The sequence below is a fragment of the Electrona antarctica genome (assembly GCF_951216825.1).
Source record: "Electrona antarctica genome assembly, chromosome: 7".
NCBI lineage: Eukaryota > Metazoa > Chordata > Actinopteri > Myctophiformes > Myctophidae > Electrona > Electrona antarctica.
The window spans coordinates 13,327,740-13,340,266 of record NC_136812.1 but is presented as its reverse complement, the minus strand read 5'-3'; the positions used below and the strand labels follow the sequence as shown (position 1 = coordinate 13,340,266).

Below are 12,527 nucleotides of genomic sequence, written 5' to 3'. Positions count from 1 at the left end.
AGGTAGATGAGATCAGAATTGGCACTCACTTAAAAGGGCTTTTCAGTTCTGTCCAAGAAAATCTGTTCACAAGCTGTTGCACTCTGACACCCCTTCATATCATTTGTACTTGACATGGGAAATTAATGTGACTGCAGTAAAACTAAACATCTCATTTTCACACTGACGCACCACCATTCCGACTACGTGGCTTCCGTGTGAGGTTAGGGTTAGGGACAGCAGGCTAAGGAATGCCGGTGTGTACCCAGTGTGGGGCGCTCTTATCATCATACATCATCATGCATCATCATACATCACATTTTGTGCTCAGCCAATCAAATCATTTGTGGTACAAACGCAAAGCTTGGAAACATGGTGGCTCCGATGTGGACTTCACATGACCAGCCTGCGATGTCTGTCAGCTATGACGTCAGTCTGTGAAATATCTATGACATACTATGACGTATTACTCCCAATCAGAGCCCCATTGACTTGTATTATAAAATCAAAGTTAATACATTTTTCAAGAGGTACAACGATTATTGGACACTGATTGTAAATGAGTGACCAAGGTCTTGCACATGAATCAGATTTGAAGAGATATTTGAACATGGAAGATCTTGCAAGAGGGCAACCATGGGGAAAGCTGGTGAAAGTGGATTCCCCCGAAACACAAGTGTTGCTCGTCAAGAGGGAATGCCTGATTGGTCGGAGTAAAAGATGTGATCTATCTTTTCCCGCTAACCACATGGTCTCAGGATATCACTGCAAGATTATACAAGATGAGCGGGCAGGTAGGTATGGGCAGGTATGGCTGGAAGACATGAGCACCCACGGCACCGTCATCAACATGTCCACGGTGGTGAAGAAGCAGACCCACATGCTGCAAAATGGAGATGTCATCTACTTTGTGTACAGGAAAAATATGCCAGAACTAGATATCGCCTATGTTTACCATTCCATTGAAGCGGAAGATGCCGATTCACAAGATATTGGTAGTGTTGGACCAAATTCAGCTGATGTTTTGATTGAGCAGAAGTCATGTCACAGACAATCTGTTCCATCACCAAACCTCTGTGTGGGGCCAGCAGTGCTGCCAGGAACCCCAAGGCAACCGACTCGGGAGGTATCCCAGCCCTGTAGCTCCTCCACCCATCAGCACATGAGTTGCCCTGCGGCAGCTGGCCCTGTTTTACACACTAACTCCTTTTCCCCAGGCCAAGCTAAAAAACGTGTCCCTACTAAAGAGAAATGCACCCAGGAGCCAGAGGGGAAGAAAAGGAAAACAAAATACGACAATTGTGATTTGAGCCTTCCAAACCCGTCTAGATCTGAAGCTGCAGGTCAACCCAGGGGAGGCCCTCAGGACCCGCTGGGTAAGGCTCCTCCTGTGGGAGGCACCAAAACAGACAAGATGGAGGAATCTCTAACATGTATCATCTGTCAGGACCTGCTATACGACTGTGTCAGCCTGCAGCCCTGCATGCATACCTTCTGTGCAGCCTGTTACTCGGGCTGGATGGAGCGCTCGGCTCTGTGCCCCACCTGCCGCTGCCCAGTGGAGAGGATCAACAGGAACCACATCCTCAACAACCTGGTGGAGGCCTACCTCATCCAGCACCCCGAGAAGTGTCGGAGCGAGGAGGACAAGAAGAGCATGGACGGCAGGAACAAGATAACGCGGGACATGCTGCAGCCGAAGGTGGAGCGCCCCCCCTCCGATGCAGAAGATATCTCTGAAGAGAGCTCCGACGACCTCTTTGAAGACCTCTTTGAAGACCTCTTTGAAGACCTTCTTGAGCTCCCAGACGTCGACGCCGACAGTTGCTGGGGGGAGGAGGATATCTCTGGGCTCTCTGACGATGACACTAGTGACGACAGCTCCAACTCTCCGTCTGAGCTCTCTGACAGCGACGGTAACGCCTCAGACACCAGTCAGCCATTTGTGACAACATGCAGACAGTGTCTTGGCTACAGGAAGGAGGGCAGTCGGCCCACACCTGCAACACAAGACCCCGAGGCTGGAGAAGAGCCCTCAACGTCTTCCATGGTCCCTGCAGTAACGGGTCCTTCGGGGTACAGGTGTCCTGCTCAGGGAGGCCACATCATGTGCACCTGCTGCCTCCAGCCAATGCCAGACCGGCATGGTGAACGCAGCAGCCAGCCGGAGGTCCCTGCTCAGCAGTGTATGCTGTGCCAGCGGCCGTTCTGTCATATTTACTGGGGCTGCCAGAGGTCTGGCTGCCGAGGTTGCCTGGCGCATTTTAACAAGCTCAATCTAACGGACAAATGCCTAGATGGTGTTCTGAACAGCAATAAACACGAGTCTGAGATCCTACGGAACTACCTGTCTTCCAGAGGCATGTCTTGGAAGGACATGCTTCAGGAAGCCCTGCAGGGCTTACAACAAGGAAGCTTCTATCTGTCTGATTATCGCATTAATGCAGACGTCATTGTCTGCTTCTCCTGTGGCCTGCGATGCTTCAAGGAGCTGGCCTACAAATACAGACAGAACATCCCTGCATCAGACTTGCCGGCGTCTGTAACGTCTCGTCCTGACTGTTACTGGGGGAGGAACTGTCGTACGCAGTTGAAGAAGCATCATGCCATGAAATTCAACCATATATGTGAGCAGACTCGCTTCAAGAGATGAAGAGATAATCATTAGAAGAGATATTTCATCCAGTCAGAAGGCACTTGACAGCAAGATATTTTTTTATGAATGTAATTCCAAATTTTATTATTTTTTTTATTTTATTTTATTATTTTTTTGGACCTATCAAAAACACATCCTTGCTTCTGGTGACTGATATTAACAATGAATGATCTCTGAGACTCCATTTTTCGATGAAGTTTTTCTTTGATGTCTAACACCTGTTGAAGGGGAACAGATATCGTTCACAAATCATTTTAATTAATAAAGCTAAATTAATATTTATATTTTCATTACTGTATTACTCTAATAAAAATCACACTTGTGTGAAGTGTGGGGCGCCCACTGTATTTATATCGGCCGCATGCGGCATGATGTCTTATGTAATTTAGTGCCCTAAACAAACTTTAAAGTCCATAGACTTGTCTCGCTCTAAAGTACTCTAAACAGACATTGTAATATCCTCAAAGTCCATAGACTATGTGGCAAATGATTTACGTGCTATCCCATAGACTTGGCTGCCATATGATCTAATCTTAAAAAGTCATGCATTGGTATAGGAATATTCAAAATAAAGTATATCTATTCTGTTTTCATCAAGACTCGATCCTGTCTTTTAATTATAGGTTACATAGCCTAATCCAGTTTAACCACACCTAATGATGTCAAATGGCAAAAACAGCCAATCTACAAGCTCACAACACGTCACTCTGTCACACATTGTGAGCTTCATGTAGATCGGAAAATTAAATATTTTTCTGAACTAACTCGCAGGTTACGTATCATTTGTGATGCAATGAAAGTTAGGTTAGGTTGAAAGTTAAAGACATTTGGCGTCAGGATTTGGGACCATGAATTTGAAATGGATAACTGGGGAACTGTATACAGCACATATATTTGATGAATGAAAAAAAGAAAATTGTGAAAATGGCCGATCTACAGCAGCTTATAGATTGTTGAAATAGGGCTTTAGGGTGCAGTCAAGCTCTGGAGACAAATGTTCCACACATCACAGTGCAGTGGCGTGCACAGATAGACACTAGGGGGTGCTAGAGCACCCCCTGCCCTTTTGGCAATGTGCCCTTTTTTTAAAAAAAAAGAAAAAAAAACTTTTTTTTCCAAAAATAGCAGACCTACAAGCTCGTAGCGCGCCACTCGGTGGCGCGCTATGAGCTTGTAGATCTGCTATTTTTCAATAGCTAAAGCATAACATAATGCTAACACCAAAAGGGGTTCCCGCCCAAAATAGATTAAGGCAACCGGCCGGTTCCACGCGCTGCACAAGGTGCCCTTTTTTAACTTGAGCACCTGCCCCTCTAAATGTCTGTGCACGCCACTGTCACAGTGTGCATTCATTGTACATATTTTATTTGTTTATTTACTATTATGTCAAAGAACCAAAACCAAATAACTGTACTCTTGGTAAATCTAGCAGGTAACTAATACAAATCTTGAATTGTGAATAAAACAAAAAGTTTGGAAACTTATACTTTGGTCGATTATTTCTCTGCTTAAATAATACCAATTGGTATTGTATATTTTATATATTTTTATTGTTGATTAGTCACCTTTACAACGAGGTATAACTTGTAGTGTATAATCGTGGAATGCGCAACACAGCTAAATAGTAGGGCAGGGGGAGGCTAACAGAACACCCGAGTGACATTTTTGTAACCTGTTTTTGCCAGGTGCTTGAAAAGCATCCTGGCCTACATTCACTACTACCTCTAGTAGCGACCGTAGTAGACACTTTTTCATGATTGGCTGCCTCATCTCTAGGCTGCATTAAGCTTTAATGGGAGACTTACCCATAAAACCCATAGTCTGAACGGCATAAAACCCATACTCTGAACACCGTGAACAAGAAGCCGTGAGCTGAGGCAGAGGCTGCGGCACACACACTGATTATAGATGTTCATAAACGACAGATCTGCACCTGGCAGTTATGACTTGTCATTCTTGTTTTAGGACCATTATGGTGTCCAGTTAAGATTTATTCTTGTTGCCCTTGTCCCATCAACAGTGTCAATCAAAATAGAATGAGGCCAAACGATCAGAATTATTATCTCACATGATAAAAAAAAAATCACACCCGTGTGAACTGAGTGGTGCAAGGTCTTATATAGTCTGATCAGCTATGTCAGTGACGTCACACACTAACCATAGCAACCATGCTCACCTGTGCACGGACACGTACACAGGTACACGGACACGTACACAGGTACACAAACATACAGACAAAGCTGGTTGTTGGAGTGGTTTACTTTGCACCACTCAAAAATATATACATTTACACACATTATTTTTCTCATGCAGTTTCAAATGAAACCTACCTAGGGGTACAGTAGCATACACAGCAAGTACAGATTTTATAGTTACGCTACTTTTGTAAACTGCAGTGTGGAAGAGGAATCCCACCGATTATTTAGACAATGCTTTACATTATTAAAATTGTGTGCTCCATGAATGGAACAATTATATGCAAGATAGAATGATGATTTATGCTTGCTACTTAGAGAAAGTTTATGATGTTCTTTCAACATAACCATTGTTGTGGTGTCTGGGGAGGTCTAGCTGTGTGACACTGTGACTAGAACCACTCATAGTTTTAAGTAATACATAAAAACAAGAAAGAAAAATGAATTCAGTTTGCAAACATGAACATGATTCACACTGACCATCCATTTGCTTATAGTTGCTGGCATAGAGAGGAGTGTACAGAGGCTATAGTGGGGATGACTCAGTCCTTTTTTTAAATGTTTTTTTGTGGCTTTCGCCTTATTTTACATGTTTTATGGAGGGACAGACAGTAGGCTGACAGGAAATGGGGAGAGAGATGGGGGGAAGACATGCAGTAAAGGCCGTCGAGATCGGGAGTCAAACTCACGGCACACTGCCAGACTGGATTACCAGCCAAGGTGCCTGGACCGCTGAGCCACGGCCCAGGTCGTTTTATCTAAAGACTGAATAATTGATAAGATTCCTATCATCAAAGAACTCACTTTTGCATCATGGCTTTCATGAATGGTAAATATTTTAGCAATTAAACTAAAAAGAAAGGAGAGACAGTAAAAAGATTTCCATTGTTTATCAAATAAAAATGTGTACATTGTACTTATTATCATATACAGGATATACCCCCACTTTCAGTTTGTAGTGGAGGTGAGACTTCAGCTGAAGATTTGTGTTTCTGCTGAAATCATGACACGGACGGAACAGGTGACACCAGCGTCTTCAGAATGGTCACAGTTGTGATCATCTCTGGATACATGGGAACACTCCCCAAGTGAGGCCTCTTCACCACTACACTTGAGATTGTCCATGAGGATTGTTCCTGTGCCTGGGCCAAAGGTGAGGCCACCTTTCCAGGCTTTTGTAGCCTCTCCACAGCCAACTTTGCGACACACAACCCGGGCATCTGGGAGGTCCCAAGCATCATCGCACACCGTTCCCCATTCGTTCTCATAGAAGATCTCCACCCGACCCTCACAAGGATGCGGGCCACCCACTAGTCTCACTGGTCCTGTCAAATACCATATAGAAATAACAGATATTTACGTTCACCTATGGTGCAACTCGATTAATACTGTACTGTGTCTTAGTTTCTATTTTTAGTTCTTAATTCGATGAAAACATTCTTTTGAAAACCTCGGGCTTAACAGCAGTAGCCTCGGTTCTTTGGATAATATAGACTAGGCTCTATATCTTGCGCCACCCCTTACCCCTTATCCCTAAACTTATTTGCCATTTTTTACTATTTTAAAACATTTTAAAATAGTACAAATAGCCGATCTACAAGCTAACAACGTGTCGATGTAGATTGGCTAGTTGAACTATTTTTAAATGTTTTAAAATAGTAAAAAATGGCAAATAAGTTTAGAGATAAGGGGTAAGGGGTGGCGCAAGATGGAGCCCTAACTCTTCCAACGGACCACGTAAAATCTGTCAGTGGAAATATATCTGATTAACTTTACTATTAGTTGTATGAGTCCCACACAGATCATGATCTAGAAATAATTATATAGTTATAGTACAAGTATGCTGGTGACATGGGCTTAGTTGGACCTTTATTGAAGGGACCAGAATTGACAGTTTATCATTCAAGATTCAGGGCCTATGTTATGGCAATCTGTGGGACACATGCTCAGGAAGACATAATAATGAGGCAACACAAGGATTCATAGTTTGGAAGTATTAGGATTTTACTCGAGTAAGGAGTCAGGAACTTACATGACCAATTCAATGCAACGGAAGACCCCAGTCTGACTCAAAAAGCTAACGCAGGGTCACAGACTTTATAGTTTCACTCCCACAAGAGACAACCCCCAACAAGCCCTAAGGAATTTGGGACAGTAACAAAGTAACCAAAACAGCACCACAGGGGTGTCACAGATAAGATAACATCAGAGTGCAATAAAGGGGTATTATTATATGTTTGCAGTCTAAATTTCTATGACACCTACCATCAATGAAGATGGGAATACTCTCTGTTGCCCCGCCCCCAATGTCATGTGTATGCAGCCCTTGGAAGGCTAGAGGAAAAGCAGAGGGAGATCATCATAATTAACCTCAGGCGCGCGTGCACACACACACACACACACACACACACACACACACACACACACACACACACACACACACACACACACACACACACACACACACACACACACACACACACACACACACACACACACACACACACACACACACACTTTTCCATTATAAATGGAAAAGAGCCTGAAATTCAAAATTATAAGACATTATAGGTTCAATCAACAGCACAGTTGTGTCCATGATAAATAATGGCTAAAATATATGAAATACAGATTTTGTTTGTTTGACAGAAAAATAAAAAGGGTTCATTCATTATATGGACTACAATTTTCACTGAAACTTCTATGGTTTTCCTCAAATAAAAGTAGATAAGAGACTACACTGAGTTTGGAAAAACGGTTATATTGAACATAATTTGTACCACTAACTATTATGCTACTTGACAAAATAATTGTAATAATTTGCATGAAATAAACAATCTAAAGTTTATTGTACTCCACACCTAATCCCAAAGCCAGTGAGTGGTGTTAGTTTGGTCTGTTAGTAAATATCTTAAAGTAGCTTTTAACCGGAGAACCCTACAAATTATACACTATTGTGTTTGTGTATAATAATTACACTATTTTACACTATTGTATATAATTGTGTATAATTTGTGTCATGTGCTGTATCTTTACCAGCACTGACATCTAACAGTTTAGTTCTTTTGCACTTGAATCACTTGATCAAATTCTGATAAAACATACAGTAGACTAGAGTAGCTCACAATGGCAGAGCAAAGTACGCTCATGTAATTGGTCATGTTAAAAGTAAAAACTTTATTAAACAAAATATATATAATGAAACATTGGAAAAACTGGGCAGCAATATAGTTATCCTGTATCACTTAAAGGCTATATAAATAATATATGCAAATACGATTGTAACTGAGCAGGCCATCCTAGTAACAAAAGAAAGGTTTATAATTGTTCAGTTTTAGCTGTTAGTGTCTTTTCTTACCTTTAAGCTGCAGGACGAGCATGAGAGATATCCCACACAGCTGCTTGGGGAGGGCCATTTTTGTATCTCCATTTCACCTGATCAGCACCGTTAAATAGCTTTGTCCTCAACTCCTCCCATACAGTGGCACCTGACATCAAACTGTTTTAACATGTCACTGGTTTCCTCATTCCTCTCTGATCCGGCCTGTAAAATTATCAGTGATTGATTGACAGTTTGCAAAACAAAATGCACAGAAAAGTACAGTTAAATACAAGGCTTAAGAGGATTTAAAAACCCAATTGGTGTAAAGTATGCACAAAGTAAAGTAAAATAAGAAAATGTACTCAAGTTCAAGTACTGTAATATGTGCAAGTTTTACTTTACTGATGTAAAGTATTTCCAAATTTTAGTACTTTTACTACACACACACTACTACACACACACACACACACACACACACACACACACACACACACACACACACACACACACACACACACACACACACACACACACACACACACACACACACACACACACCCTTCCCTTCCTTCAGGTAAGTAAAATAAAACCCTTTAACGTAACAGGTAAGTAAAACATTACAGATAAATAAAAGGTGAGTATACATTTCTTTTGTTTGTTTGTTTTCTTTTGTTTTCAACCAGTAAACATGAAACCATAACTTATATAATACCCAACCGGGTTACACAACGATGGCGCTCCTCAGTCTACGCCCCACCCTGGATTGGATTGAAGTGCGTGTGTGCGTTTGTGTGTATGTGCACAACGCACACTTTAGAAAGGGTATGTGCATGCATGAAGTGAGTGGCAAAGTGAGTTTAACGTCGTTTAACATTGTTTAATGCAATCAGATATGACTTTTGCTTTTGGATGTATGGGCTGTCAAGGCCAGGAAGTCGTTTTTTTTGCCACTCAGTAGGCAAAATATATAATGTTGAATTAAGTTGACTTGATTGATTGACATAAAAAAATGACCTGTCAGCTCAAACCCACAAAGCAATACTTTGTTTTCAAGAGTGTTGCACACAAACGTCATTAGCATTACTAAGTTATATAGACGGCACCCGGGTGAGCAGTATGGGTTGGCGCCCCAGCCTGTGTCCTCCGTGAGGAGGAAGCCCAACAAACCTCGGTGAGGCCTTTAGGAGGGCCATTCCTCACCACTCCTAAATGGAGTGCCTGGTGCTTGGAGTCTGATGCAACGCACAGGTCCTGGGCCTCGTGAGAGCAGGAGTGGACCTGTTGAGACATAGGAGGGGCCCGGACAGGAGTCAACCCACAGAGCCTAGTCCTTCCACGCGCCAGAATTTGGTTCTCCCAGTCCCGGCAGAGTAGATCCGGAGCAACGGATTGTGTGGCCTTGCTGATGGACTGATCGATGGTAGCTACTGGGACGTAAATCGGGATTTGATCAACCGCGGCTGGGTCGCCTGAGTGAGGGGTTTTAAGGTCTGCAAATGATGAATTACTTAATTTTAGAAATGTTTCTTAGTTGAAAGAAACAGGATTGTACAACTTTGGTTACTTCAGGACAAACATCACACCCAGGTTGCAGGCCAAGGTCCTGACATTATTTGATGTGGAATGGGATGGGCCAAATAGAAGGATTTAATGTCATTAAGTTGAGAATTAAGGGACATCCAATATTTGATTTCTGAGAAACGGGTGAGGATTCGGGTCATGCTACTTGTGTCACCATGCTTAAGTGGGATGCGTGTGCCGTCTGTATAACAATGGAAATTGGTGTTGTGTTTGCGTTTTGTGACCTACATAGGAAGCATGTAAATTGAGAACAGTAATGGAACCAGAATTGAGCCCTGGGGGACACTAGACAGGACAGGGGACCTGAGAAGATGATGCATCCCCAATGACCATTGTCCTAAAAGAGACAATAAATAAATCATAAATGAGATAAATTGAGTAGATACAAATTTAAATCTAAAACGGAGGGGTCCAGACACAGTGACGGCTTCTTCAGGAGCGGCTGAACCAAATGGAAAGTGGTCCGAGGAGGACAGAGAGTGATATAGTTAAAATATTGGGACCTATATTGTAACTTAAGTAAAACATACTTAAAACCTCTGGTTGGGATAATGTGGAGGATTTAATCTGAGAGATTATTATTATTATTTTGGGTCCAGTGTAGGTTCCAACTCACCTTCCCTCAAAATATTTGTATGTGATTTATTGTTTTAAAACAAGAAAACAATCCATTATTTCCTTTCCCCTTAGAAAACAAAAAACGAGAAAACAAACCCTTTACTCCATTTCAACTTTTTTGAAGTACAGGTTTTAAAGGATTAAAATTACCTGGCTCTGTGATTGCCAACCTAAGTGGCCAATCAGTGAGCCTGTAAGCGTTTATGTCCAGCCTACCACTTGTCCTAGGCCTACCACCAGTGTTCTACTTCCTGTCAGTATTTAAGCAGGAAAACGTTTAATTGAACACATGGCTGGTTCTTCATGTGCTGTTGTAAACAAACACAGAGAGATCTTTTGCAATCCGCTTGGTAAGACTAAAACATAATCTTCCAATTCAAATCATCCACATTCTTAAAGATGGAGTGCCACATTTTTTGTATTTTTCCAGTTGTTCATGTGTCTATGAGGTGACAGTACTTCATTAGACACCCTGGAGTCATTTGTATGTGCAATGATGTATTCCCTTTGTATTTAGGGTTTCTTCCTGGAGGCTGAACCCTTGACAGTCAAACGTGCCAATGAAAAAAAATGTAATATAGTGACATCACATTATCAGCTCTTCCCCTAACCCCTCCCCCTTTATCATACAACTACAGCTGTGGGTGCGGCTTAAGTTCAGGTGGATCACCACCACCCATCACCACCCACCAGGCAAACCAGGCATACTAAGGCCTGACTCACACCTTCGCAACAGATTGATGTATAGCTGATGCATGAGACTTATTGACTGATGCAAGCTCACAATGCATTTCCAATGGGAGTCACATGGTTTGACACAACATTTGTGTTGTATGAGGGGGTGGGGGGCAGTCGAAACACAGCCGAAAGCCGTACAACACAAATGTTGTGTCAAACCATGTGACTCCCATTGGAAATGCATTGTGAGCTTGCATCAGTCAATACGTCTCATGCATCAGCTATACAATCAATCTTTTATTAGAGTTTTATCCTATAGTCCTATAGTCCTATAGTTTTATTCGTTTTATTAGAGTTTTATCCTATTAGAGTTTTATTAGAGTTTTATTAGAGTTTTATCCTAGAGTTCTATTAGAGTTTTATTAGAGTTTTATCCTATAGTTTTATAAGAGTTTTATTAGAGTTTTATCCTATAGTTGTATTAGAGTTTTATCTTAGAGTTTTATTATAGTTTTATTAGAGTTTTATTAGAGTTTTGTTAGAGTTTTATTAGAGTTTTATCCTAGAGTTTTATCCTAGAGTTTTATTAGAGTTTTATCCTAGAGTTTTATTAGAGTTTTATTAGAGTTTTATTAGAGTTAGTTTTATTAGGTCATTTATACTGGTCAAGGTCATTTATACTGGTGAAGGTCATTCACTAGTCTTATGAAGGTCATCTATACTGGTAAAGGTAATTTATACTGGTCAAGGTAATTTATATGGGTCAAGGTCATTTATACTGGTCAAGGTCATTTGAACCATGAACTATAACATGTTTTTTCATGATTTTTTAAAATCCTCCAAAATCATGAAAAACGACAGACTATAGTATGTCTTCCGTTTATCATCATTTTTGAGGATTTGAAAAGAAGACGAAAATCACTCGAGACAATGGACTATAGCCCATGGTCTCGGAGTGATTTTCGTCTTTTTCTCAAATCCTCGTTTTTCAATCACTCCGAGACCATGGGCTATAGCCCATCTCAGACGGCATACTATAGCACGCCGTTTTTCATAATTTTTGAGGATTTGAAAAGAAGACGAAAATCACTCGAGACAATGGACTATAGCCCATGGTCTCGGAGTGATTTTCGTCTTTTTCTCAAATCCTCGTTTTTCAATCACTCCGAGACCATGGGCTATAGCCCATCTCGGACAGCATAATATAGCACGCCGTTTATCCACATTTTTGAGGATTTGAAAAAAAGACGAAAATCACTCGAGAATAAAACTAATAAATCTATGAAGATTTGAAAAAAAGACTCACTCTGAGACCATGGACTATAGCCCATGGTCTCGGAGTGATTTATTTTTTCAAATCCTCGTTTTTCATCATTTTAGGTTCATCTTACGGTGGACATGTTTGCCTGAAAACATTCCCTCGCTCAAAATCAAGAATTGCATAAGGGATCCGATTCGACCCCCCCCCCCCCTGCAACATATATAGCACAAATAGCAC

General features: G+C 41.5%; 1 protein-coding gene across 1 annotated transcript; it reads left to right on the top strand.

Annotated features, from left to right (window-relative positions):
- Positions 1–802: 802 nt before the first annotated feature.
- On the top strand, positions 803–2,632 carry LOC306926121 (E3 ubiquitin-protein ligase CHFR-like; the record flags this gene model as incomplete). The annotated part of the gene is made up of 1 exon (XM_079505381.1): positions 803–2,632. The coding sequence occupies one exon, from the start codon at positions 803–805 to the stop codon at positions 2,630–2,632; it is 1,830 nt and encodes a 609-aa protein (XP_079361507.1).
- Positions 2,633–12,527: the final 9,895 nt, after the last annotated feature.